The 27,028-nt window shown below is 48.7% G+C and overlaps 4 protein-coding genes across 12 annotated transcripts in view; 2 read left to right on the top strand and 2 right to left on the bottom strand.

Moving 5' to 3' along the window:
- Positions 1 to 2,005, bottom strand: part of Shpk (sedoheptulokinase) — a 29,361-nt gene extending 27,356 nt beyond the window's left edge. For 3 of the 4 annotated variants that reach the window (XM_047546341.1, XM_047546342.1, XM_047546344.1), the window contains exon 1: positions 1,777 to 2,005. In XM_047546341.1, coding sequence (XP_047402297.1) covers positions 1,777 to 1,938 — 162 coding nt within the window. In that variant the 5' untranslated portion in view covers positions 1,939 to 2,005. Of the gene's footprint in view, positions 1 to 1,393 lie in introns of all 4 variants that reach the window. The other variant, XM_047546343.1, reaches the window with a different exon arrangement.
- Positions 2,006 to 2,163: 158 nt separating this feature from the next.
- Ctns (cystinosin, lysosomal cystine transporter) lies at positions 2,164 to 24,680 on the top strand. Of its 6 annotated transcripts, none has more exons than XM_047546346.1 (14): positions 2,164 to 2,477; positions 3,882 to 3,961; positions 8,481 to 8,559; positions 9,782 to 9,866; positions 13,846 to 13,949; positions 14,073 to 14,204; positions 14,855 to 14,954; positions 15,047 to 15,166; positions 16,506 to 16,676; positions 17,573 to 17,690; positions 17,991 to 18,105; positions 18,455 to 21,830; positions 22,348 to 22,577; positions 24,558 to 24,680. In XM_047546346.1, exons 1-12 carry the CDS (start codon positions 2,428 to 2,430, stop codon positions 18,570 to 18,572), a joined length of 1,272 nt encoding a protein of 423 aa, XP_047402302.1. In that variant the 5' UTR covers positions 2,164 to 2,427; the 3' UTR covers positions 18,573 to 21,830; positions 22,348 to 22,577; positions 24,558 to 24,680. The 6 variants fall into 6 exon arrangements, with proteins under 6 accessions (XP_047402302.1, XP_047402306.1, XP_047402301.1 ...); XM_047546350.1 differs by adding an exon at positions 2,599 to 2,721 and having other exon boundaries at positions 18,455 to 22,577; XM_047546349.1 differs by lacking the exon at positions 2,164 to 2,477 and adding exons at positions 2,489 to 2,721; positions 3,576 to 3,630 and having other exon boundaries at positions 18,455 to 22,577.
- Tax1bp3 (Tax1 binding protein 3) lies at positions 20,608 to 24,815 on the bottom strand. The gene is made up of 4 exons (XM_047546352.1): positions 24,661 to 24,815; positions 22,424 to 22,543; positions 21,938 to 22,015; positions 20,608 to 21,631 (listed from the first exon to the last, which is right to left on the bottom strand). The coding sequence occupies exons 1-4, from the start codon at positions 24,697 to 24,699 to the stop codon at positions 21,494 to 21,496; spliced, it is 375 nt and encodes a 124-aa protein (XP_047402308.1). The 5' UTR covers positions 24,700 to 24,815; the 3' UTR covers positions 20,608 to 21,493.
- Positions 24,816 to 24,914: 99 nt separating this feature from the next.
- On the top strand, positions 24,915 to 25,827 carry Emc6 (ER membrane protein complex subunit 6). Its single transcript, XM_047546353.1, has 2 exons — positions 24,915 to 25,068; positions 25,256 to 25,827. Exon 2 carries the CDS (start codon positions 25,304 to 25,306, stop codon positions 25,634 to 25,636), a length of 333 nt encoding a protein of 110 aa, XP_047402309.1. The 5' UTR covers positions 24,915 to 25,068; positions 25,256 to 25,303; the 3' UTR covers positions 25,637 to 25,827.
- Positions 25,828 to 27,028: the final 1,201 nt, after the last annotated feature.

The following is a 27,028-nucleotide window of genomic DNA, read 5'->3' as shown; positions in this document are numbered from 1 at the left end:
CCTTGCAACTCTGGAGGCTGAGACAGGATTGCAAGTTTGAGGCCATAGCCTAGGCAACCTGGTAAGACCCTGTCTCAAAATAAAAAAAATAAAAAGGGTTGGGGGTATAGCTCAGTGGTAGAGCACCCCTGGGTTCAATTCCCATTACTGGAAGAAAATATGTACCAACATGAAAAAAATGTACCCACAAAAAATATACAGCCATCAGATGTTGCTATAGATTGGTGGTTCTCACTCAGGGGTGATTTGGTTCCCTGCGGACAATTGGCAAGAGGGAGACAGTTTTGGTTGTCATATATGAGAGGGAGAAGTGCTACTGGCATCTTGAGAGTTGAGGTCAGAATGCTGCTAAACATTCTACACTGCACAGGACTGTCCCCCAAACAAAGAATTATTCAGCCCAAAATATCAACATGCCATGGTTGAAAAACCTGCTATAGACAAAATCCCAGCAATGCAGTTTTTCCCAGAGCATAACTCACATGTGGAAGACATATGGAGGGTGCTATTACTGGCCTCCACCCAAGCTCCTCATTGAGTAGGTATGACATGCTGTATTTGCTTATAAGCAGAGAACAGCCTGCTGAATGCTGGGGGAAGAGGGACACATTTTCAACAAGGGGCTATATTTCAAGAGGAAATGGCATGTCTGAGCCCTCTTCTGTAATCCCAGCTTTGCTGCCCACCCCCACAGGATCAGAGCCAACTTGGCCTACATTTTGTAGTCCATGAAAACACCCTGCTTCCCCAAACAAGCTAGTTTTGAAAGCCTCTATAAAAATGCAAAGTACCCCTGAAATATTTCACCCTCTGAAATGCTTTAGAGCAAGGTGGATTCTGAACCCTAAGGAACTGAGTCCAGTTATTGGCAAGCAAGAGTTTATGAAAAACAAAGCTCTTGGAGATGGGGCTTGGCTCAGAAAATCGAGGATTCTGGTTGGAAGGTACCTAAGAGGTCACTTATTTCAATTCCATTTTTATTTTGAGACACGGTCTGGCCAAGTTTCTGAGGTTGGCCTCCTGAGTAACTAACTAGGATTACAGGCAAGGGTCACTGTGGCCAGCTTAAACAAGGTCCATTTTCTTAACCCACCCATATATCCCAACAGAACTACTGTCCTGAAATTGTCCTGTTTCTATCGTGTAACTTCCACAAGCCATTAGCTGTAGTGAATAAGTATCAAGCTGATTCTTTTTAAACAAACATTTTAATAGACTTATCTTTCAGTGTCTATCTGCTTTGAAGTCTTTCTCCATATGTCTCAGTCTTTGGGGGTGGGAGACTATTGCTGACCAAGTGTTTTGAGTAATTCACAGGTGCTTCTATCAACTGTAGGTCTGATTTTCAAAGGAAAACCTAGACTCTGCCCTAGGCAACAAACTGATTCCTGACCTTGAGGGCACAGGGCAGAGTTGAGGAGCACAGAGCAGCAAGAGTAACTGGGAAGTCCGTGGGCATTCCATATACACAGGAAAGCGACTACTCGCAGGTCAGAAAGTGGAGAACAGAGAGCATGGGGATCCAGCGCCATGGGCAGGGTCCCCAAAGAATGCCATAGAGTGGGGAGGTAGTTGCCAGCAGGTGGGAAAGCTCCTGAGACGAAACTGCAGAGCTGAAGCAGGCAGCGAGGCCCAGATGAGTCAGGCGGAGGTCAGCCAGGCTGGAACAGTCAGGGAGACTTCTTTGAGGGAGGGGGCGGCTGCCAAGGAGGACTTCTTGGAGAAGAGGGGTGTCAGGAGCCTTCTGGAGGCGGCGGCTCCAGGGCGCTGCCTCACCTGGGGCCCGGCCACCTCGCTCTCGGCCTCCGCCTGCGCAGCCCGCGCGCAGCTCGCCAGTACCACGAACCCGGATGGGTGGCCCGGCGCGGCCTCCAACAGGGCTGCCTTCACCGACGTGGTGCCCAAATCGATGCCGAGTGTAACGCACCGAGAAGCCATAGCAGCGATGACCCGCGCGGCTCAAGTCTCTAAACCCAGGCGTCTCTTTCCGCACCCTCCGCCCGAGAGGGCGGTGCCGGGGCGGGGCTTCCCCTGCCAGTCTTACAGCCACACTCAACATGGCGGCCTTTTCTCTTCCCATTGGTCGAGGAAGGCGGACTCTCACGCCCTCTTCGCGCAAGCACCCAGCAATAGGTGGATAAGCGGAAGTAGACCGGACCTAGAGGGTTCCGCCCTTTAGGGCAAAGGTTCGGGGACTGAATAGTTGTCCCAGCTTCGCTCACTGAAGAAACAGAGTTCTCCTGTAAACCATGCAGGCTCCGAGAGAAATGGCTTGATTTTCCCTCACTCCGGACCCCTATCTCTGCCAAGGCCTTCCGCTTTCCCCTTAACCCTGCCCAGCATTGGCCTGTTGAGAAGTAAAAACTACAACCTCCAGAGCGCTTCGCGCCGAGGTCTGGCCTCCATGAATCAGGTGGCTCAAGTCAGATGACAGCTAGCCCGCCCTCACACAAAGTCAGCGTGGCCCGGGGAATCAGGTACGTTCCAAAGCGGCACCTGGCGCGAGATTGTTGCGAACGGTGAGAGCGGTCCCCGGAGCCTGGGAAGCTCTCTGTGAGGTGAGAGTCGGCGGGACCTGGGCAGCCTCCCATTTCCCAGGCGGACACCCTGAGGCCTAGAGACTGGCACGGCAAATCGTCAGGGCAGCCTACCGCGGATCCAGCCCCCCTCAACAGCGCCTGGGTTCCATCTCCTGTCACCAGTTGACAGGGCTGACCTGAGGTTGGTGGGCAAGCTAGGGTGGTGGTGAGGGAACCTGAGACGCTGGGCTGTCGGGATGGTGTGGATGGCTCTACCTTAGAGTGGTTCAAGCCCCTTTCCCGCCACCTGCTCGGTTGCCGCCTGAATCTGGGTAGGAGAGTGAGTAGATCGCTTTGAGGAGGGCGGACGCTGAGATGACCGTTCCAGGAATTCCTGTTAATTTGCCCAGTGCTAGATTCTGGGGCAGTAAGCAAGAGGAAACCCCCACCCTGCCTTCTGGGATTCTGGAGGAAAAGAGGATAGCTGGACCCTTCTTTTTCAATAACATTGGGGAAAATGACAATCTATGCATTGTGAGAGCTTGCTAGGTGCCCTAGGGAACAGTAGTAATTACTTTACATCATTGTTTCTCAACCTGTTGAGCCTTGTCAACTCACTCCCATCTTCAGATTTTTAATTGTGCTGATAAACTCTACTTGTTTATATATTTTGGTCCTTGGGAGGACCACAGAGCATTGCAATATCTTAAGAGTTGTTTTTTTTTTTTTCAACATCCAATTGTAGCCCCCATTGAGAATGCATGCTTTACATCTCATCTCATTTAAATCCTATGTGGCAGTTAGAATAGATAGATTATCAATCTTATTTTTAAGCATTTTAATCAATGTATCTGTCACTGTCTTTCTGTCTTTCCTGGAATCCTTTCTACGTAGTCTCAGCCTTTGGGGCTGAAGGACTTTTGCTGACCAAGTGTTCAAGACAGTCTGTGGAATGAGAGAGGAACTGTTTTTTGGCTTGGGGGTTTTATTGGGGGGGGGGGGTACAGACAAGAACCCTATGACAATAAAACCGAATTCTTTCTTTCTGTTAACTAGGTTGCAAAAAGCAGTTGAAGAGAGAAAAATTCAAGTCTGTGTTCACTTCCTCAGGGTGGGACTTTACACAACCCACTTAGCTGCTGAGCCCATTTCCCCATGTATCAAAGAAAGATAAGTCCTCTTTATTCAAAGAAAGAAGGATCCCCTTCTCTGAGATTGTGATGCAAAACCCATGAAATCAGAAGTGTGAAGTGAAAGTCCTTTATGAGTTATTCCATGCCATGATTCTGGTGGCATATCATCTATCAGGAACTGGGCTGATTCAACCTTAACATGAATTTCTCTTGTTGTTTTTCTTCCTAGTTCTGTGAAATCAAGGATCATGATAAGGAATTGGCTGCTTATTTTTATCCTTTTCCCCCTAAAGCTTGTACAGAAATGTGGTAAGTTTAAAAATGAGTCATCAACTTTGTAAAAAGAGAAACAGCTCTAGAGCAAGTAACCTGTCCTCTTTGTCACCAGAGGTTTACTCTTATCCAGGCAATGTACATCTGCCTTCCCTGCAGCAAGTGACCATTGTTCTGGGGACCGGGAGTTTCACAAAGAGCCAGACAGTTCCACAAATAACTGGTCTTCTTCCCTAGGGTCCCTGTTCCCTTTTCCATGTCACTGAAGGCAATAGTTGGTTCTTAAAGTGATACTATACAAGTGGTTCTCAAAGTCAAACTGTGGAACCCCAACAAGCTGAGATGATATCTGTAAAGAATGGTTTATGTTTCTGCCCTATGGACCTCACAAAGAGAGTAAAGGGTCCTGGGAGACACTGGGGGCAAATGACATGGCCACCTTGTTGTACTTGATTCTTCCAGATACACCTGAAGAGTCTGCCTGGCATTACCTTGTGAGATACAAAAACCTGACCCTTAGAGAAGGTCAGAGAACCATGGAACAGCAGCCAGCAGAGATGGGGGGTGGGCACATAGAAGCAGCTGGAATCAGGGTTTGCATGTCCTTATAGGAGGGCCCCTTCAAGCGCTGTGTCATTCTAGCTGTTCTCCGACCATGCAAAGTAGTTCTGAAATTCCTTCCGATGAAAAGCTCTGTTTAGCACTCCAGGGGTGCCATTCCCATTATTTTGATCAGTAGTTTGGCTGTTGTTAAAAAGCAAATGCATCTTAAAATCCCTGACTAAAGGAACTGAGTGCATAGTTCAGTGGTGGAGTGCTCGCCTAGCATGCGTGAGGACTTGGGTTTAATTCCCAGCACTATGGGAAAAAAAAATCCCTGACTGAAGATTTGAAGTGAACTGAAACAAACCATACCAATCCTACACATATTTCCTAAGAGCCATAATGGTTGCACCATTACGATTATCTAGCCTCTTAGTCTCTGAGGAAAGAGTGGTCATCTGATCGACTTTGTTAAATATCAGTTGTGTTAGTTTGCAGTCACACCTTGTTGATAATTAATTTGTGAGAAAGTCAGTGTCCCTCTGATCATCAGTAGGGATGCCAGAGCCTCCCACTAGCCCTGTTGGGAGAATGGCTTTCTGGAATTAAGGCTGGAGTGTGCATGTATAGTGAACCTCCTTTTAGTAATGCTAATAATTCCCTAGCTAAGAAAAAACAAAAAATTCAGCTTCTACTACTCCAGTTATGCAGAGGGGAAACTGAGGCCAAGACAAAGTAGAAGGCGTCCCCAAATTCACAGAGCTAGAATGAAACAAAGCTGATACTGTGCTAGGATCTCTGCTCCATTATTTGACTTTGGCTCCTTTCCTGAATGTCCTTATGAAAGAGTAGTGGGAGTTACCATAAAATTAAGCAACTGGAACTAGATTTCTAGCTGATTCTGCTGTGCCCTCTTCTCTGCTTTGGAGAGTGATCATAGGACTATAGATGAGATGAGTGACCTCCAGAGTTTTTATCTCTGACTTCTTCAGGTGGAATCTAAGGCAGTGCAACCTAACAGCAAGAATCTGGGCTTTGGATCAGATCATCCCAGGTTTGACTCCTGCCCCCACCACTTTTAAGCTGTGCAGACAAGACACCTTCCTTCTTGGAATTTTTAGCTTATTCATATCTAAAGTAGGAATTTTTTAAAAATGCCTACCCCTGGCTGTCAATACAGCTTAGTGGTAGAGTGCTTGCCTAGTATGCATGAGGTCCTGGGTTCAATCCCCAACACCACAAAATCAACACATAAATAATTTAATTTAAAAATAAATGATGGGGTTCAATTCCCCAGCACCACCAAAATGAATAAATAAATAAATAAATAAATAATAAAATAAACAAGCTAGGCACCGTGACTCATGCCTGTAATCCCAACAACTTGGGAGACACAGACAGAAGGATACCAAGTTGGAGGCCAACTTCAGCAACTTAGTGAGACCCTACCTCAAAATAAAAGAGCTAGGGTTGTAGCTCTGTGGTAAAGTGCCCCTGGGTTAAATCCCTAGTACCAAAATTAAATATATAAATAAATTAAATTAAATGCCTACTCCTTGTTGTAATAATTACAAAATGGGAATTAAAAATATAGCAAAGTGGCTGGCATGGAGTAAGTTGCAGAGCAGGAGAGGTGCTGGTATTAGGTTTTAAAAAAATCAGACCCTGATTAGGGAAAACTGAGGTGACCTCACTGTGACTCCTTTGGTAATTCTGATATGGTGTCTAGAGGCTTTTCCAGGATATGGTCCCAGCTTCCTGGTTGCCTCCTATCTTGGGCTAAAAATGTCTTACAATTATAAAATGATGGTGATGATAGTAGTCAATAATTATTTAGTATGCAGGTCATGTGGAAAGCATATTACAAACATTACTACCTTTTATTTTCACAGTGACCCTGTGAGATAGGTCTTGTTATTTTTCCCCCATTTTATAGATGAGGAAATGGAGGCTCAGAAAGGTTCAGTACCATACCCCTGATCACATAGCTAGGAAGAGTCAGAGCCAGAGTGGACTGTGTGATTTGAGAGTGCTGAATGCTGCTGTCTTCTGTGGTGCTGAGTGAGGGGGACATAAACATTCTCTGATCTGGTTCCTTGAGAGTTCACAACCTCCTCCTTTTATATGCAAAGTCTGTGGAAGACCAAAGGCCATGTGGGGCTCCCACTCACTCTAACCACTGTTCCAAAAGAGCCCTAGATACCCAGAGGTATGGGTGGCTGCCTGGCATCACTTTTAGTACCCCTGTCCTGAGCAGTGGCTTATTCTGGAACTTGCTGGTGTGATCCTCAGTTCTCGGTCAAATGAACTGCACCATTCCAGCTTGCAAGAACAGAACTAAACCTCAGATCGAGATCAAAGCAGTGATGCTCCCTTCTGCAGCACATATAGCAAAATTGAAATGATGTCAGAGCAGTGAGAATGAAAACAAAAAGTGGGACAGAGTCACCAAACTGCCTCCAGATTATGAGACTATAGTTAAGAGAGGGACCAAGGTACTATGAGCAGCTTAGCCTCTCCACGGACTGCCATGGGGACATCCTGTTCTGAGGGAGCCAGCCAGGCAAGAGGGTACTGTAGACCACAGACAGTGGGAGCTTCAGCTGGGGCACTTGCAGACTAGAGACAGTCTCTATCCACATTCCCACATGAAGGGCTAAGAGAGAGAAGTCATCTCAGATGTGACTTAGAGAGGCACCAGGTAGCAGAGCTGGACCCAGAAATGCGAGTTTCAGGTTAGCTGAGCACCTTGGAGAAGATGAGGTGACTCTCCCTGGAGGTGTCCCATCAGGGGAAGAGGAACTTCTAGGTAGGAGTATTGGGAAGGAGAATCAACAAAGTTGGCTGAATTAAAATTTCAGATCCCAGGCTTCATCATCTACCTTTAAGGAGTCTGGGTAGAGGAGACCTGGGTCCTGCTTGCAGCCTCTACCCCTACAAGAACCATCTTCATCAGAGTTGAGCACCTGCTCCCAGTTTGGGTGCCATTTCCCATCCCAATTTAGATTCATAATCATACTCTAGACTGTGCAGAACCCCACAGGAAAGGTGAGATGAGGATGTTATGGCATAATGCTTTGAGCACACCTGGAGTGGAGATAAGGGTAGGGATGAGGAGGTGGGCTGCCCAGAGAATACAGGAAGAGCTCAAAGAGGCAAGTTTGGTCACATTCTGAGACCAGGATACCCTAAGGTAGTTGACCTCCCAAGATGATTTTTTTGGCATTGGGGCTCAAACCCAGGGTCTTCTGCATGCTAATCACATGCTCTACCACTATTAATCTTCCCAAGATGTCTTTTTTTAACACCCAAACCAGCTTCCTCCCTCATTCTGGAAGCACTTATTTGTCTACCTTAGTTAACCTATCCTGAGTTAACATCTTAATGCCAAGAAGAAATCCTTTATGGTGAAAAATATGTTTCTTTCACTGTTCTCCAGTCGCTACCATATCATCAGTTTCAGGAGGGGGATCCATGCACGGTTTGAGCTGAGTCAGTAAGGGATTCTAAAAGCATTCTTTAGAACCATGGTAGCTGGGCCCATGCATCTCTGAGACTGCAGAGAGGGGGGCTATACCACTTCTTCAGGACCAGATAACCTTATAAAGAAGAGACCCCTGTGTTATCCTTCTGAAGTGGTGGTCCCATTCACCATTTGCAATCTCAGATGGTGGCTTGAATTCCTTTGTGGTAATTTTGGGGCTCCATGGTTCTCAGATTGTCTCCAAGTAACTCAGCCTCAGGCCCTCAGAGCCTGTCAGTAGAGGGAGGTGGGGGAGGAAGCTCCAGCATTTCCTGCTCTGGCCTATGTCAACTTCTGTCTATGTCTCTAGCAGCAGATGGGGAAAGAGAATAATGAGGCCCATGTATCCAGTCCCCTCGTGGAACCTCCAGCACCTCCCTCTCTTTACTTAGAAAGTAGGATTGTGAGTAAGACAGCTGTCAGGGGCCCTTATGCCTGTTTCTTCTCATGGGCCTAAGCACTCTGACCTGATGACTTGGCTTCTTCCAGAATCAAATATCAGCCTCACCGTGCCGCCCGTTGTGAAACTGGAAAATGGCAGTTCAACCAATGTCAGTGTCACCCTGGGGTAAGTTGTCAGGCCCAGTTCTGTCCTCTGGGCCCTACAGTTGAAGCAGGGCTGGCTCTTAGGTCCGTCTATTCATATTTCAGATGTGACGCTCTTGTCTCTTAGCTGGAGGACAAGCCATAGAAACAACAGTGGTACTAGCCTTGGGCTGCAGAGCAGGATCCCACAGTTGGACCCCCAAACTGGATCCTTGCTCCCACTAGGAGAAAGAAGAAGGGGTGCTTCTCCTCAGAGACACAAGCCTTTTCTTCCAGTGTGGAGAGCCCTAGAGTGACAAGCAAATGATGCCAGACTTCAAGACCCTTTCCAAGACTAAATACTTCAGGAGAGCCCTGAAGGTCAAGGGGCAAGGAACTGAGCTACTGATTGGCACTGCTGAGGTCTCTTCCAAAAGCAGAAGTGACTGCATGGCATAATCCCACTCCTGCAATGCTCATGCTTGGCCTTTGTCTGAGACTTCTACTTGCTGACCCCTTCAAGTTTAGGCAGTGGTTTTGACCTAGTCCAGACTATGCCAGAGAACCCCCCTCTCCATTAGTGCCCTTAGCTACTTCACCTTGCTCATGCACCCAGCTCTGAGGATGTCCTGAGGTGAAGATCTGGAACCCTGTCCTTTTCTCCTTACTCCTCACCTTTTCTGGGAGGTCTGGCTCCCAGGCTCCCTCACAGCCCTGCCATTCCATTTCCAATTCCTAACATTACTTCATGTCCACACCTTGCAGATCTCCCAAGTCATCCTTTTACGACAACTCACCTCCTCCAGAATCCCTGAGTGGCTTCTGGCTGTTCTCTAAATTAACTCTGAGTCTCTACACCCCGATTTGAGGTCCCCATGGGCTGCTCCCAGAAGGCCCTTATTTTCTTCAGTAAAATTCTGACTTTCTCACCAAATCCTGCTCAGACCTGACCCTCTCTGGGAAGCCTTTCCCACTGCCACAGGGATCCGCAATCCTATCAATCTCCAGATGCCTCCCATATCATTTGCATTCAGTTTGCTACCTTCTCATGTTCTCATCCTACCCTGAAGGGACTTCTAGTTTCCTGGTAAAGATAGAGGACACCTAAGCAGGGATTCCACCTCTATACCCCTCAGGGTTGAGCACATAGCATTTCTTCTTCCTGATTACTTAAGAAAGTAAGACCTGGTGCAAAATCCAGAGGGTTGGTTGAGATTTTGTAGTGTCTTATTACTCAGCAATAATCAGACTCTTGTCCTCCACAGGTATCCATTAAATACAACCTTGGTGATCACCTTTGAAATCACATTTCGTTCAAAAAATGTTACTATCCTTGAACTCCCTGATGAAGTAAGTAACAAATTTAACTAATGGGAGGGAAATGCTATGTAAAAAAACATGTTGTAATTAAGAGCTTGTGGCAATGGGTCACCCAGACTGTCCCAGTTCCGTCATTCCAAAAATCTGTGATTTTGGTTTCATTGATCTCTTTGGGGATAAGTATTTTATGCTGCATAACTTTGATGAAGAAGGAAACAGTAAGAAGCCAGAGGCAAAAATGGTTCTGAGAATAAGTTCTTAAGATAGTTTTCTAAGGCCTTGCTACTCAAGAGCATTCATGAACCAGCAGCACTGGCCTTGTTTAAAAGTCTTTCCATTGTGCCAGGCACAGTGGCACACACCTGTAATCCTAACCACTCAGGAAGCCAGCCTCAGCAATTTAGCAAGGCCCTAAGCAATTTAATGAGACCCTATCTCAAAATAAAAAATAAAAAGGACTGGGGATGTGGCTCAGAGGAAGGAAGGGAGGGAGGGAGGGAAGAAAGAAGAGAGAGGGGGATGGAGGGAGGCAGGAAGGAAAAAATCCTTCAGTTGCTAGAGGTATACTCAGTGGTAGAGTATATGTCTAGCATGCTGGGGTCCTGGGTTCAATCCCCAACACCACAAAAATAATAATAACTTTTTAGAAACAAAGACTCTCAGGCCCTATCCCAGATTTACTGATTCAAAGTGTACATGTTAGCAAGATGATTGGGGTCCACGTTAAAATTTATGAAGTTCTCTTTGAGACAGTACTGGATGGATATCATTTGTAAAACCCAGTATCAGAGGCTGTCTGGTATAATAGTAATAATTATTCAGAGTTTTATGCATTTATCTATTTGTATATACCTTGCTTCCTTCTTACCAAGGATGTAAGCCAGTTGCCACTCAACTAGATAAGAGTAGGAGGCAGCAAGCTGAACATGGTGGTTCATGACTATAATCCCAGAAGCTATGGAGCCTGAGGCAGGAGGATAAGGAATTCAAAGCCAGCCGCAGCAACTTAGTGAGGTCCTAACCAGCTTGGTGAGACACTGTCTGAAAATAAAAAATAAAAAGCACTGGGGATGTGGCTTAGGGATTGAATACCCCTGGTACCAAAAAATAAAGAATAGGGAGGCAGCAACTCAGGAGAAATAAGGGTTTAAAAATAAATTAATTTTTAAAAAAAGACAAGATGAATGCATTCAAAGTTATGATGAATAACTTCTGGAGATCTTTCATGACTGTAGTTAATATTAAGGTATTATATATAATCATGCACCAAATAACCTTTTGATCAACAAAGGACCCATAAAGGACAGCAGTCCCATAAGATTATACTGCATAGAGACAGGTTAACCATCTCAGTTTGTGTATATCCATTCTGTGATGTTCACATAATTATAAAATCGCCTAATGATATGTTAAATCAGAGCAAACCCCATTATAAAGGGACTCATGGCTGTGATGGAACACTGCTAAGAGATTTTAAATGTTCACACCATTAAAAAAAATAAAATAAAAGATTATACCATAAAAAAAAAGATGAGTGCTGGGTGTAGTGGCACATGCCTATAATCCAAGCTACTCTGGAGGCTGAGGCAGGAGGATCACAAGTTCAAGGCCTGCCTGGGAAACTAGTGAGACCCTGTCTCAAAATAAATAAAAAGGCTGGGGATGTGGTTCAGTGGTAGAGCACCCCTAGATCAATCCTCAGTACCACAATAACAACAAAAAGTATGCTGGATATGTTAATTAGTTTGATTTAATCTCTTTGCCATATATATGTGTGTGTATAAATATCACTCTGAACATTGTATATATGTTCCATTTTCATTTGTCAGTCATACCTTCACAAGGCTTGGGAGGGATGCAGGGCCAGGACAGAAGGCCCTGAGGCACATGCAGGGGTGGGGTGTGGGGGCAGGTGGCTTGTGGAGGTGGACTGGAAATCAACTGTAAGCTCCAGCATGCAAACAGTAGTGAAACATGATCGATCTCAGGAGTTAGAGAATCTATGATCTGGCAAATGCAGCACTGTTGAGAGAGAGGCTTTAGAGTATCCCTTTAAAGGGGACCCTTATCCCCTGGTGAGCACTGTAAGGCATTAGCCTGTGCTATTTGTCACAGTTTCCTGGTCCAGGGCCAGCAAGCAGTGCAAGGAGAGCAGCTGGTTCCAGCACAGGTCTGAGCAGCCCTCTTGGTCCACAGATCACATGTATACTCTGGGAGGAACAGATGATGATTGCTTAGTTTAGGGCACACATCTAAGTAACTTCCATTTAAAAGTAAATGGAAGCCAAACAGTGTCAAACTAAAGAAGCCTGACACAAAAATCCTGGGCTGTCAGATTCCTTATATAAAGTACTAACAAAGTGACTCTTTGTTGTCAGTGTCAGTGGTTACCTTTGGAGTCAGAAGACCAAAGGGGGTGGGAAAGGGCTTCTGAGGTGTTGGAAATGTTCATTTCTTGATCTGGGAGCTGGATGCATTCAGTCTGTAGACATTTCATTCAGCTGTGATATGTAAACTTTTCAGCACGTGTGTGCAATTCACTTTATTAAGAAAAAATAACAGTGGGAGTCAAACAAATCATTTATATAAGATGGCCTTCTTGGATACTTGAAGGCACTTTTTCAGGCTTATGCCTCACTGGCCCCTCCCCATTCAGTTCTAACCACTCCTGTCCCCTACCTGTGACATTGGAAGCCACTGATTAGAACCTGGTAGTTGGGTTGTTTAGGAACCTGGTCTGTGAGCCTCTAGTAAAGTTCTTCATCAGGACACAGCCCAAGATCTTCATTTATAATGTACGATTTGACCAAACTGAGAATTAAAAGCACCAGTAGCAAGTATAAAGTGTCTGGGATTGGACCTGGCATGTAGAAGGCACTCAGTAAAAGCAGTGATCCTAATCATTTCATTCTGTCTTGTTTTGGTCAATTTCTGATTCACCAATTTCTCCCTGTCTAGTTCCAAAGGGATTTAATGACCACTTACAAATATACAAACAGCATTGCAAATGAAATAACACGAAAATAAAAGAGCTGAGAGTGGTGCGTATCATCAAGATTTGGCTTGTGAGGCACAGACCAGAAATGGGACTCCAGGCTTTGCAGCGGCCACTCATACCATTTCCATTGTTCTGCTAAAGTCCCCTGGTTTCTGGTGCTAAAACCAAAAAGACTGTGCCTCAAAGGAGCCATTACCAGATAATGAGCTACAACTCCATGGGACCAGCAATATGAGTTGAGGGAGGACCAAGGGTATCACCCAGGGAACAGATTGAGGACAGGGGAGACAGTTTGGTTCAGTAAAGATACCATCACCTTGCTCCCTGCTGCCCTGGGAAGGAAAGATTGAGAGCAGATGTTACAGGCAGACCTCCAGTCCACTTTCTTGGAGCAGCACTTTTGATAAATATTAGCCAGAAATGTGGTTTAGAACATACTCCTTGCCAAGCATTTGGTGTATGCACCTCTTGTTTTGGTTCACTTGGCAGCCAGGCTGGGGATGGGGCAGATATCCTGTTGTGGATCTTGAGGAGTCTAATAATGATAGAAATACATGTAACACAACTGTCATAGTATAGCCATGAAGGGAAGCACTCACTGCTTGCCATGTGTCAGGCTTTGTACTGGAAACTTTATGGACATCATGTCATTCACAGCAACCCTGTAAGATAGTCACTTGTGTTATTCCATTTATAGATAAGTAGACTGAAATCAGCTTAAATAACATGAGTAGTGAGAGAAAGAGAGCCATCCATCCTCCCTCAGAGTTCAGCCAGGGAAGGCCCTGAGGACCAGGCCATAGTTCTGCTCAGAAAGTCTACCACAGAAATATAGGGGGGTTGAGGTGGTTGTCTGGCTCAACATTTCTGCCTTTTGTTGGCAAGCTCTTTGAAGATAGGAACCTATGGTGAACCCTCTCCTCATTCTCTCATTTGTAGTCTGGAGCAGACACTTGTTGGGGCCCTAACTAACTACATGTTGCCTCAGATCATATTTAGTCTTCCTAACAGGTTGTAGTGCCGCCTGGAGTGACAAATTCCTCTTTTTATGTGACTTCTCAAAATGTTGGACAAGTGACTGTTTATCTGCATGGAAATCATTCCAATGAGACCAGGTAGGCTGGCCTCCTCCCTCTCCACATGGGCCTTGAGGGAAGGGAGGCTATGCTGTGCATGGGGTATGGGACCTTTCTTCAAAAGCCCAGCCTTAGCTCATCAATTCCCAAATCCCTTTCTAGCCCAAGAATACGCTTCTTGGTGATCCACAGCAACATTGTTAGCATCATAAACCAGGTGATTGGGTGGATCTACTTTGTGGCCTGGTCCATCTCCTTCTACCCTCAGGTGATCAAGAACTGGAGGCGGAAGAGGTAACCCTCTGAGATTTGCCTACAGGCCTGTGGGGCCATGAGAATGGGCATTCCCATGAGGCTGCAGATGGTGCTGCTTCCCACTCTTCCCTCTTCTCTGCCTGCTCTCTCAAGAAAGTGGTCCTGATGGGAAAGCTCTCTCCAGTGCTGGGCATTGGTCCCTAGCCAGGTTGCCCCTCCCTGTGGAAGGGACAACATTGAGCTTCTCAGCTAAGTAAAGAATGGGCCTGATAGGGGGAAAGCCCACCCAAACCTCCTGAGCCCTAGAAGACTGAGGTGTCAAGTCATCCATCCTTCAGCCCTGGGGGTACATCATCATGTAGCAAGGACACAAGCTCTGCTGTAGTCAACCTTGCCATGTTGGCCTCTTAGCAGAGAGCCAGGAAGGACAGGACTGCCTCGCAGGAGGCCTCCAGGCCTTCCTGTAGGAGCCAGGGCTGGAGGAAAAAGGAGATATCTCAGGAGCAAAGGAGGAAGGAAACCAGCACCTAAGAGGGCAGGGCTTGAGTAACATTGACTGTGATGTGGAAAAGGACCAAAGGATAGTGCTCTCCTCAAGACAGGGTTGAGCCCTCCTTCCCCATGTGCCCGGAGCTCTGTCCCCTCCCAGGTCTTACCCCTGCCCTTCTGCATCCCTCTGCCCTTGGCAGCGTCATTGGTCTGAGCTTCGACTTTGTAGCCCTGAACCTGATGGGCTTCGTGGCCTACAGCGTGTTCAACATTGGCCTCCTGTGGGTGCCCTACATCAAGGTACGATGCTGCCTGCTCCCTGCCCCTAGTCCACCCAAGCTGCTTGCTGGCCTCCTGCCTCTCACCTCCCAGTTTCTCCCCACCCTCAACAGGAGCAGTTTCTCCTCAAATATCCCAATGGCGTGAACCCTGTAGACAGTAATGATGTCTTCTTCAGCCTACATGCGGTCGCCCTCACCCTGATTGTCATCATGCAGTGCTGCCTGTATGAGGTGAGGGATAAGGCTTGGCAGCCAGGCCCACAAGGAGCTACCCCAGCCAACATCTGTCCCAACCCACCCACATGCCACCTGCCACTGAACCAGAGATACAGAATCTTCAGAAAGGAAACATATTCATTCATTCAGCATCTACTTCCCAGGTCTGAGTAATGGGCCAAGCCCTATGCTGGGCACAGAGAATACCCCATGAGTTCAAGCCCTCAGGGCTCCAAATTCTGCAATGAGGGACACAGAGAGAGGCAGTGACAAGCCAGCAAGCTGAGAATTGTGTAGAGCAGGGAAAACAGAAGGCAGAGTAAAGCCAGGGAGGAAGGAGAGGGAGGGTGATGGGGAAATGATTCTTACTATGGTTCAAGGGTGAGTGAAGTTCCTGTGTTATTAAAGGGGAAGATGGGAGTGCCATTCTCCATGAGGGGACAGAATTTTGGAGGCCAAGGGACATTTGAGAGGAAGCGTGAACAGATGGGTATGGCTGGAGCTTGGGTTGCCAGCCGGACAGCCGGCTCCCCAGAGGTTAGGAGGAGCCTAGGATTGGCCTTGCTGGAAGGCCATTGGAGTCTAGGGGTCTCAGCAGGAAAGGGCACCAAAACCCCTGAGGTGGCAGCTTTATTTTCACTTCCCTGAGGTGTGCCACCTCCTTTGGGAGTTCCCTTCACATACTATTCAAGGCCCACAGAGGGGCTGTGGGGCCCCCATCTTCACGAACCTTCTCAGTTTTCTTACCCTTGGCTGTAAAACTTTGGTGAAGAAGGCACACTTTTGGGCCGTGTCTAGAGAAAGGCTGGGCTCAAGGCAGATTTCAGAGGACTCAGGTTCCACCTAGGCAGGGAGCGAGTCAAAACCTGGGTTGGGATGAGGTGTTGGGCCTCCAGTGTTGGAGTTTACATCCTTAACACCCATCACTCCTTTGGAATGAGCTCAGAGGCACCTAGCTCTACAAAGCAGAAACAAAAAGTACATAGAAACTGGAGAGTACCAGATGGACTGAACAGGAGATCCTGATAGCAAAAAGGTGAAGTTGGTGCTGGGGATGGGATCCCACACCCTGGCAGCCTGGGACCTCATCCCAACCCAGTGTCAACCTGTTCCATGTCCCAGAAGGAGCCTGAAGATCTTTGGTATCTGTCCCCCATCCCACCTTTCCCTGGACATAGCCCCAGTGTAGACCTCCGTCACACAGGCTATGTCAATGCCAGACTCCCACCTCCAGCTCTCTCCCCTTCAGCCTCAGCCCACTCTGCACCCCTCCTTCATGGCCATCCCCTCCTGAGATCCTGCAGCAGCCCCTGTGCCCCCATCTATAGCCCCATCCTCTCCATGTCATCCTCAGCGAGGCAGTCAGCGTGTTTCCCAGCCCGCCATCGGCTTCCTGGTACTCTTGTGGCTCTTCGCCTTCATCACCATGATTGTGGCTGCAGCTGGGGCAACCACATGGCTGCAGTTTCTCTTCTGTTTCTCCTATATCAAGCTCGCTGTCACACTGGTCAAGTATTTTCCACAGGTACTCCATTGTCATATGGCTGGTAGCGTGAGAGGCCCTGCTCCCATGGGCAGCTTTTGCCAGGTCAGGGAAACTAGGGTGGAAAACCTCAGTAGAAGCTGGTGAGTCCTGGGAGGCAGGAGCCCCAATGGGAGACATTTAGGAGCATCTGGGACTGCAGAGGTAACAGCAAGTATGGATGAGGGTAGAAGACAAGGATGAGCCCTGACTGGGAGAGGACAACCAAGAAGCCAAGACCTCCCTCCCATGTGGTACCAGTCAGGAAGCCCAGAGGGCACCATGGGTTTGGAGGAAGACTGTGGAGCCAAGGCAGGAGGAAGAGGGGAATGTCCAAACAGACCCCACTAGACTTAGGATGCTGAAGATGAGGCCAGGGAGCCCACCCAGGGCTCAGGTGAGAGTTATTTTCACTATACAGATGGGGAAACTAAGGCAAGGAGAACTCAGTAACTTCTCCAAAGTAACAACTCTGATGATAGAGCAGGTATTCCACACCAGGAAGCCAAGCTGCCAGCAAGCACAACATGGGGTCCAGGCTGAGTACAGGGACAGCTTCATTAGAGTTGGGAAGAAGATCAGAGTTGCTGGAAAACCAGGATAGGGCTTTATCCATGGGAAGGAGTAGAGAAGGCAGCAGCTTCTCTCCCCTCCCTCTCTCCATTGGAATTGGGAGGTGCTCAAGTGACAGGAAGGACTTTGCTTGCCCTGCCTGCAGATGAGACCCCGGGACCACCCAGACTGTTCCTTTGGCTGAGGCTTGTCAGACTAAAGGTCACCATGTTCCAAGGCACGGGCATATAAGTGGGAGGAATCAAAGCCACCCTTGTTTGGAGTGGCAAACACAAGGCGCAGCCATCCAGCCCCCTCACAGCCCTCCATCTGTCTGTCTGACCCAGGCCTACATGAACTTTTACTACAAAAGTACTGCAGGCTGGAGCATTGGCAATGTGCTCCTGGACTTCATAGGGGGCAGCTTTAGCCTCCTCCAGATGTTCCTCCAGTCCTACAATAACGGTGAGTCAGCCAACAAGCTGCCCCCACCTAGTGAGTATAGGCATAGGGTAGGACTGGGCTTCCTGGAACCGCTCCTCCCTCACCCCCCCACCCCGCCCCAGAGCCAGAGTTACACCCAAGCCTAGCAGCCTGGGATTCCAAGCTTATCCCAGCCTACAAGGACAGACTTGCCCAGGGGCTGTGCAGCTAAAGGATTTGCGGTTTCCTGGGCAGATGGGGACCCCCTGCAACCCAACATGTTCCAGCTGCCACAGGAACTGCCAACCTAAAACTAGATTCTGTCCCTTTGATTATTAACAGACCAATGGACATTGATCTTCGGAGACCCAACAAAGTTTGGACTTGGCGTCTTCTCCATCTTCTTTGATGTTGTCTTCTTCGTTCAGCACTTCTGTTTGTACAGAAAGAAACCAGGGTACGACCAGCTGAACTAGCACCCAGAGACCTTGTGTAAATGACCAAGACCCTGGGCTCTGGTGGGGAAGGCTGCACCCAGCAAAGACCAGAGAAGAGGTTGGTGTGCTGGGCTGGTTCAATGTGCGACAGAGAAGTGCTCTCTTCCTCAGGCCAATGCCTTAAACTCAACCAGCCTGCCTTCATCCAATTCTCTCTGGGACAGATACCTGACTCTGCTCCAAGACTGAAAGCCAGACCTCAGGCGGTCCCTCCCAGCCTCCCCAGAAGTCTCAGTCCCCACCCCCCAGGCCTCATGGGCCAGGCATCTGACCCTCCTGCATCTTGATGCTCCATCTTTTTTCTTTAAGGCTTCAGGCAGCACGCACAGGTCCTGACAATCGTCTCAGGTGGAACTGGGTGCAGAGCTTGCAGCTGAAGGCCTTTCCCCAAACAACCAGTGTTTCTGGGAGCACCTGGAAGGGCTGACCTTGCAGCCAGGAGAGCCAAGGGCACTTTGCTGCCACTGCTGTGTTCCCAGAGACCAAGTAGCCAGGTGCTGTGGCCAATGGACTCAAAGGTGCTGGTGGTGGAGGGGCAAGGATTTGGGGGTTGGGCCTTGGGGTTCTTTCTCTGAAGGCCTCCAAGACTCTCATTCTACATAACTCAGTTTCCACAACAACAGTAACAGATGGCCCTGGCCAGAGCCTGGTGAAGAGGATTTCTGAGCCTTGAGATGCCTGCCAGATCAATTCTGAAAAGAATTGATGCCCAGTGCCCTCTGGACCTGTATCATAGAAAGTCAGATATCACACTAACTCCATTCACATTTTTTTGAAGGAATATTTTGGAAGTGACCTACTTTCTTTTGCCCTCTCTCCTACCTCCACTTTTTGAGAGTCAGATGGGGCCCCTTCTGAACACCCACACTGCTCCTAACCCAGCACTTGTACAACAGGACATACTCTACCAGCCTGTGCCTTAGAGGCCTGTCTGACCTGCCAAGTGGTAAGCAAATTAATTTCCCATGGAGGGGAGAGCAGGCCCCCATCCCTCTTTTCCCAGACCCCTTCCCAAGATGCTCCAGTTTTTTTTACCTCAAAATACTTGATACCATCTCACACAATGCTTGTGGGTGTAATCTCGATTTCAAACCTCCTTCCCTTCCACCCCAGCCTGTTATCCTTCCTAGGGCAGGTAGGGAGGGTCCCAGGATGTGCCTTGAGTTTGCCTGTCCATACTTTTTTACTACAAGGCCAATGTGAGGGGCCTATATCCTTTTTGTTTTATTTTCATGGTGTCTATATCCTTAATTAAAACTGGCTTGTTTCCTTTCTGCATACTCCACGCATTTGCTAGATGCAGAAGGCTGCTGCTATGCTGGCCTTTAGAGCTAAGCCCTGGGGTCTTAGGGAGATGGCCTTATCGTGTAAAGAAGGGTGTAGGGCCACGGAGTTCACTGACCCAAGGTGGCTGTGTGCTTATCCTGCGCTTCATTGGGTATGTCCTCTTGGGTAGTGCAAGACACCTGCCCACTCAGGGCCAGGTAGGTGTGTCTCATGGTTACCTCGTATGCCAGCACTAAGGTATACCACCAGCATGTGCAAGCTGCAGATGTGGACAAGGGTTAGAAAAGGTTTTTAAGGGCATGACTACACTGGAAGCAGAGAAATGAGGGTCTTATTTTCCAGATTATTCTGTCCAGCTATAATGGATTCAAGGAATTTAAGGTCTTGTTTCCTTAGAGCAGAAAATGTAGCCCAACCATGATTACAGACCTGTTTTATTTGGGTCACCCAGTGATTTTTATAAAATATGTCATTGGGTACTGCACTTTAAAAATGGGAGATTTCAAATTTTGGACTTTTCTTTACAAATCTGATTTGGCAGTACAAGGTGGATCCAGAAGTGGCAGCACCTTCCCAAAGCTGGTAGGCAGAGGACTAGATGCTCACTGCTTTACTACCTGGCCAGCTCTCGACTCTTGGGAACATCCAGGATTATGTCCCTGTTTGTGGCTCAGAGTACTCTCTCAAGTCTCAGAGGTGGGTGCTTTTCCCATGAACCCCAGAGTGCCCAAGAGGCCCCTCTCGGGTGCGAACTGAAGCGAGGTTACACTGAAGTACCCACAACTTGCCCCAACTTCCCTTGTGTAACTTAGCTTCACAGTGACACTCAAGAGACACCCCAGGTTTCCCACCTTAATTGCAGTGAAGGTACACCCAGACATACAGATGTGGCCTTTGCCAGGTACAGGTGTTTCCACTGAAGCTCCCCACACCTACCACCCATCATGGTACTAGGGATTGAATGCTTCCCCTGTATCAGGAAGCACTTTACCACTGAGCTATATCCTCAGCTCCCACTAAGGCTTCTAAGACAACACCAGCCACACCCTTTTCCAGGCAGGTGGGCCTGAGAAGAGTTGGGCTTTATCTCAGAATAATGAGAGGCAGGCTACCAATCCTTAAAACCAAAGCATCTGTCCCAGTAAATATCTCTACCCCACACCTCAGCAAGGATCTCTCATGAATTCCAGCGTTCTTTATTGGACATGAGATGTTGGGTGTGGGACAGCATCATACTACCCCGTTTCCATGGTAACCAAAGTAAGGCTATTCACGTGCTAAGAGTAGTTGCTCCCAGATGTGAATTAGTAAGCTAGATTCAAAACTACAACTGGCATCTCCAAACAGTAAGATAAAAACGCTGTGTATAAAAGTTGTGATTAAAAAAATACAAAAGTTAAATCCAAGGACATAGAGGAAAATGGCAATCCTGAGAGCTGCCCTGAAATGTCAGCTGAACCTCAGCTAAATCCTGTAAGTCGTTAAACCCTGGGGAGGCCAGCACCCCTTGGGGGAGTAAGGGTGAATGAGAGGCTACCAGTTGTCATCCAGATGAACCTTCATAGTGCCTCCAGCAGTGTGGGGATCTAGCCCCCTGCTGGGCAGTATGGGGTGGAGAGTATGTGGCATGGGCACTGTGAAAGTGACACAGGAGGGCAGGGCGAAGCCCTGCAGCTGGGGCAAATCAGGGAAAGCCAGTCCCAACTGGCATTTCCCAGCTTTGGCAGCTCTCGGAAAGTGTTTTCTGCTTGCCTGGGCACTGCTGAAGCCAGGCAGCACAGTCAGTGGGCTGAGCCTGTGGTCACTGCAGACTGGCTACCACTCAGCTCCAGGCCCTTGTTTCCAATCCTCAGTATCCCAGGGAGAGACCTGGTCCCAGATCCTTAGACTGGAGTGGGAAGGGAAGAAGGGCTGGCTCAGGCCTCTGGGATCAGCTGTCACCCTTCTGAGCTGGGGCCCAGCATGCAGCAGAAGCCAGGACGGAAGAGCGAACAGAGCGTGGAAATGGTATCGCTGTACAAATAGGCAGACAGGCGCGAGGTAAGGACCGCAGGCGGGCTGCTAGGACAGCATGGACTGCTGCACGGCCTTCTGCAGCGACTGCCGCGTCACCAGCAGGCGCACCACCTCCTCTGAACGCTTGGTGAGCCGTTTCCGGGCCTGGTCGTGTGTGACCATGGTCATGTCCCAGCCATTCACCTGGCCCAGGGAGAGAAAACAACCCACCTCAGTTCCTTGCCCTCTGGGATCAGTAAGCAGAGGGCTTCGGAGTACCTAGGTCACCCAAGCAGGCCCCAGGCCAATATCCCCAAATGTGGAGATGCCAAGCACTGGAGCTGAGATACAAAGAAGAGCCTTCCTCTATGGGCAACACCAGCATGGCTTCCAACTGGCTTTGGTGAGTCCCTCTCTGCAGGAAGGCTGGGCCAGTCTTCCCCACAACCCCAAGTGCTTCAGCCCCCTTGGTCCAAACCTTAGTCTCTCCTCCTCTGGGTCACCTGTTACCTGCATGATCTTGTCTCCAATCTGCAGCCCAGCAATTTCAGCAGGACCTCCTTCAGATACACGTGTGACATAAATGCCCTGAAAGAGGGAGCCCAGGTCAAGACTAGTAGTCACTGGACTTGCCTCTTATCCACAGGGCAGAGCCCAGCATAGCATACTCCCAGCCATTCCTGTCCTTGGACCCAGCCTTCCCCAGCACACTCCACCAGTGCAGACTGTGCCAGGACAGCCAGGGAAAAGCATGGCTGCCCCAGGGATGCTCCAGCCCCTGCTGATGACCACCTCCTGCTTTTGGGCTGTCTAAGCAGGACTTCATACAGCTGAGAGGCCCACTCCCCATCCCAACCCCTCCTTTTCCCACCGTATTATATCTGATGGGTCTGACAAAAAGATCTGCTCCTTCCACGCAGGCCCAGGAAGCAAAGTCCCACCATCTCAGGTCTCTATGCCCCATGGAAAGGTCCCAGGATCCTAGTTCCCTCTCACCTTGTCTGTCTTGTCTTCTGAGAAGGGATTTTGAGAGGGATCCTGGTCAATTCCACCTCCAATGCTGAAGCCCAAGATTAAGTTCTCACCTTGACGCAACTTGTGAATTTCAACTCTTTGCTGGCAAAGGAAAGAAAAAAAAAAGTGAGTTGGGGTGAGTAGAGAATGAATCTTGTCTGAGTCTGCAGCAGCAGCCACCTCAGGCTGCTGGGTCAGCTGAGAGCTATGCTGAGGGGTGGGACCCAAAGCCATCAACAGGAATCTAGCTGGTCACCAGCCCGGGAGGCTAAGGAGTTAGAACTTAAAACTTGGCCACATGGACTCATCCACTCAGCTGTCTGCCCTGTCTTTCCCTGCTTCCCCAGCTTTGGTCAACATGTGCTCTAAACCCCTTCTGTCCCAACAGTCAAAGGTGTTGTGCACCAGGCCCTGAGGAGGTGATGAGTAGTGTGGCCACCTGACCTTGATTCTGAACCTACTGCAGCACAAAGAATCTAGGGAGTAGGGCAAGGCATGATCACATTTTATGCTAGAATGGCCACTTAGGTCAGCAGTAGGAGAATGAATGGCTTGAACTGGGTGAGTGGGGATGAAGGCCAGAGGACATGAGCTACTTGGAAACTGAGATCCATGAACTTGGGGGCTGTTCACTGGAGAGAGGGGTCGGGCACCCAGTCATTTAACCTGACTGAACACAACTATCATTCAGATGGGAATCTAGGGGGAGAAGCAGATGAAGTTTGAGTGCCAAGAGCCACCCACACAGGTGTCCAGACCTATGGAGCCTTTGCTCCATATGGACAGAGGAGGGGCCAAAATGGCTATAACTCAAAAAGTTAAGTATATTGGGGATAGCAGGACTGGAAAGAAGCTTCCAGTATCTCCTCCCCAACTCAAAACATAGCAGGAGAGGCTAAACACCATCCACCATGTTCAGGCATGCTCCTGATGTTAGAATTGGACAATTGTAGTCCCCCAATTTGAGGAAGAACCTGCGGCCAGACATGATATGAGGGAAGAGGAGCAGGAAACATGATCCCTGAGGCCCACTGACCTGGGTCCTCACGCCTAAAAGTGAGAGTTCCTCCAGGCCTCCTCTGACCCACCCCCAAGCTCAGAAAAAAGACAGAACCGTGTCACTGACTGGAAAAGTCAGACTAATGCAGGGTGAAACTAGGACATTGGTCAGCTGGTCCTGCAGGCCAGGTCTGAGTTGCTGCTCCAAGTTCACCCTCACATGCTATCTTTATCAGTGGTTCCTTTGCCCCACCCTCCTAACTGCAGAAGCTGTCCAGCACACCCATCTGAGATACCACCTCCAGTCCCTATGACTCAAGGGGTGGAACTTTTACTTAACCTCTTGCCTGCCGCCCAGGCAGTTCTTCCCATTTTCTGAAACCTCTGGGGAGCTGGGTGGGAGATGTGGGTCCTTTCCTGAGGCTGGGCATGACCAGACTTCTCTCTGGGATTTTTTCCCCACCTGTACCAGGCTCCAATCAGCTGGGACGCTAGTGTCCAGCCTCCCTTTCTCTTTTTGCCTATTCTAATAGCACCCAGCACCCAAGATAAGGCAATGAGGTGGCCAGAGGCCTGGGCTGAGCCCAAAGGGTCTCCTCAGGCCTCCAGTATCAGGTGAAGGACCTGGACTTTGCCCCAAGGACTGGGGAATCAGGGAAAGTTCAGAGAAGGGCTAAGCCTGTTGTATGAGTTTTCGCTCTGGACAGGGCGGTGGGTGGGTCCCAAAAGCGAGGCTGGACGGGAAGGGGAAGGGGCTGCTACAGCATACTGGCCAGCCCCACCCACCAAGTCTCCCTCCGCTGGGAGGCGGCGGAGCCAGCTGGAGCAGAGGAAGCGCTTCCTCATTCCAGAGGCTGCGACTCATGGACGTCGAGGTCGGCGGCTGCCCAGTTGGGGACAGGGAGGCCCGACTGGGGCGCTTTCCCAGACCCGGGGACCTGACCGAGGTCTTCCTACTACTAGGTTCTCTCCGCCCCTGACGGCAGCAGTGCACAAGATTTGACCTCTACCTAGGTTATCGGGAGGCTCTAGGGTTCCAGCCATGTTTCTTGGCCGTGGGAGGTTGCAGCACCGCTCCAGCTAAACGAGGGCCCAAGCTCCGGCCTCCTGTTTGCAGGAGCCCGGGGTTCGATGCTTTTTGTCACCCTGTTTGGATGTCAGTTTATCGCTCTGCAAAATGGGGGCAAGCTAAGACAAGGAGCCCGCGCGAGCGCACTCACCACCACGGCGGTGACCGGCTGGCCCGGGATGTAAGACATCTCGACCCGGATCCAGCAACGAAGTACAGCAGAGTGAAGCCCGCAGTGAGAATGCCAGCGGCCGCGCCCTCTCTGGTTAACAAAGGCAGCCCTCCTTGGCCCGCCCCCTCATGAATACTTAACAAACCTCCAGCCAATTACCCACCCGAGCGCTGTTCGACTTTCGGAAGTCCCGGTGCGTACGTAGAGAAGCGGGGCAGAGGGCGGAGCGTGACCAAAGCGCAGGTGCGTGAAGGCGGGGCGAGGTGTGTGCGCATGCGCACCCTCAGCCCTCCCAGCAGTCTCCTGCACAAGATGGCGCCGCGGCGATCTCTACCCCGACCTGTCTGAGGCAACGCTGAGTGACTTGTGTTCGCCGCAGCATTCCAGGTAATTGCGCAAACCTGGCCGGGGGATGCAGACGTGCCGCCAGCCCGGGCCCTCAGCCTTCTCAGAGTCTTTTGAAGGTCTGAGACTCACGAGTGATGCCGGGTCTCGGAAGCCCCAGGGGGAGGGGGCGGTGTGAACCCAACTTGCCAAGCTTCAGGCGACTCTCGTAACTTGGTTTTCTCCGCAGCTCTGCGTTGTTCCTCGAGAAAGCAGAGGCCGAGCCCCGGCGGGTGCGATGGCCGCGGTGGTGGCCAAGCGGGAAGGGCCGCCGTTCATCAGCGAGGCAGCTGTGCGGGGCAACGCTGCCGTCCTGGATTACTGCCGGACCTCAGTGTCAGCGCTGTCGGGGGCCACGGCCGGCATCCTCGGCCTCACCGGCCTCTACGGCTTCATCTTCTACCTGCTTGCCTCCATCCTGCTCTCCCTGCTTCTAATTCTCAAGGCGGGAAGGAGATGGAACAAATACTTTAAGTCACGAAGACCTCTCTTTACAGGAGGCCTTATCGGAGGCCTCTTCACCTACGTCCTGTTCTGGACATTCCTCTATGGCATGGTGCACGTCTACTGAAATGAGGGCAGGGATGACTTTTCTAAAACATCAGATTGGGAAGACTGTTGCCAGGAATTAACACCGTGTAGACTTACTTAGTTTTTAAATTGTTGAATTCGCTGCTTGTTCTGTAACGTTATAAATAATTTATATCTGAAGACAGAGAGCCTGTAATATTCTTCAGATTAAATGAAGTGTGAGACACTTTGTGAAGTGCTTTCCTGTCTTAATGTATAGTTTACCAAAATTTGACTCCTGGAGAGCAGTCATGGGACCATAGTCTGTAATATCCCTGCTTACATGTAGGCATTCCAGAAAGGGGCTTCTAGGGCTTAAATAAGAGGACAACTTTCTGTTTACATCCTGAAAACTGATAACAATGTATTTATTTTCTTCTTACATGCCAGGCATTGTGCCTCGTACTTTTTACACTTTTTTTTTTTTTTTTTTTTTTTTTTTTTTGGTGCTGAGGATTGAACCCAGGGCCTTGTGCATGCAAGGCAAGCACTCTACCGACTGAGCTATCTCCCCAGCCCTTTTTACATTTTTTATCTCATTTAATTCTAGCATTAACTCTGTGGAGATGTCACTGTTAATCCTGTTAATGAGAAACAGGCTCAGAGAGGTTAAATCCCTCTGCCAGAGGAGGCTCAGCTAGAAAGAGGCAGAGGCAGAATTCAGATGCAGTTCTCTTAATTTACTTTTGTAGAATTGGCTGAGTGTATTTTTTCACAGCCCAGCATTCCCTCCAACTAACCACTACTTCCAGGTATGAATGGAGTCATCTCAGTTCAATTTCACCTAGTCACAGCTAGTTGTCTTTCCCATAAGAAAAAATTCTGGCTTTTTTTAAAGAATACGTCTTGTGAGGATTAAATAGATTGGACATGTCAGCTAAACTCTGAGCTTTTGAGGGTATAAACGCCTCTGCCTATGTGCTAATCCATGATTCATTCTTGTCAGGAAAATTATCTTTGAAATATATGTCTAATTGAGAAATAAATATTGTAATAGAGTTTCAGTAACAGACATGTTGTGTTGCTTGTGGAACTTATAGTCTAACTAGGGAGATTAGCATTACCTAATTCCACAAATATTTAAATAGGTAAATGCTATGAAGAGCATACATAGAACCCCCAAAACTAGCTCAGATTGGGAATCATCAAGGAACCCTCCTTTTAAGGAAATAATCTTATATTTGAGACCCAGAGGTTGAATGTCAACCAAGTAAAGAGTGGGAAAGGGGCTTCTTACAGGAAAGAGTAATGACCTATCTCTGGAGATAGAGAAGAAGCCCTGAGGTAGACCTGGACCAGATCATGGAGTGCCTTGGGCAGTTTACCTGATACTAAGAGTAACTGGGGGGAATGTTTTAGAAGTTTTAGTAGTGATGTGATCAGATTTGGGTTT

The sequence above is a fragment of the Sciurus carolinensis genome, chromosome 3 (genome assembly GCF_902686445.1).
Source record: "Sciurus carolinensis chromosome 3, mSciCar1.2, whole genome shotgun sequence".
In the NCBI taxonomy this organism is placed as follows: domain Eukaryota; kingdom Metazoa; phylum Chordata; class Mammalia; order Rodentia; family Sciuridae; genus Sciurus; species Sciurus carolinensis.
Note: the sequence above shows the minus strand (reverse complement) of the source record. Positions and strands in the feature narration are given on the sequence as shown.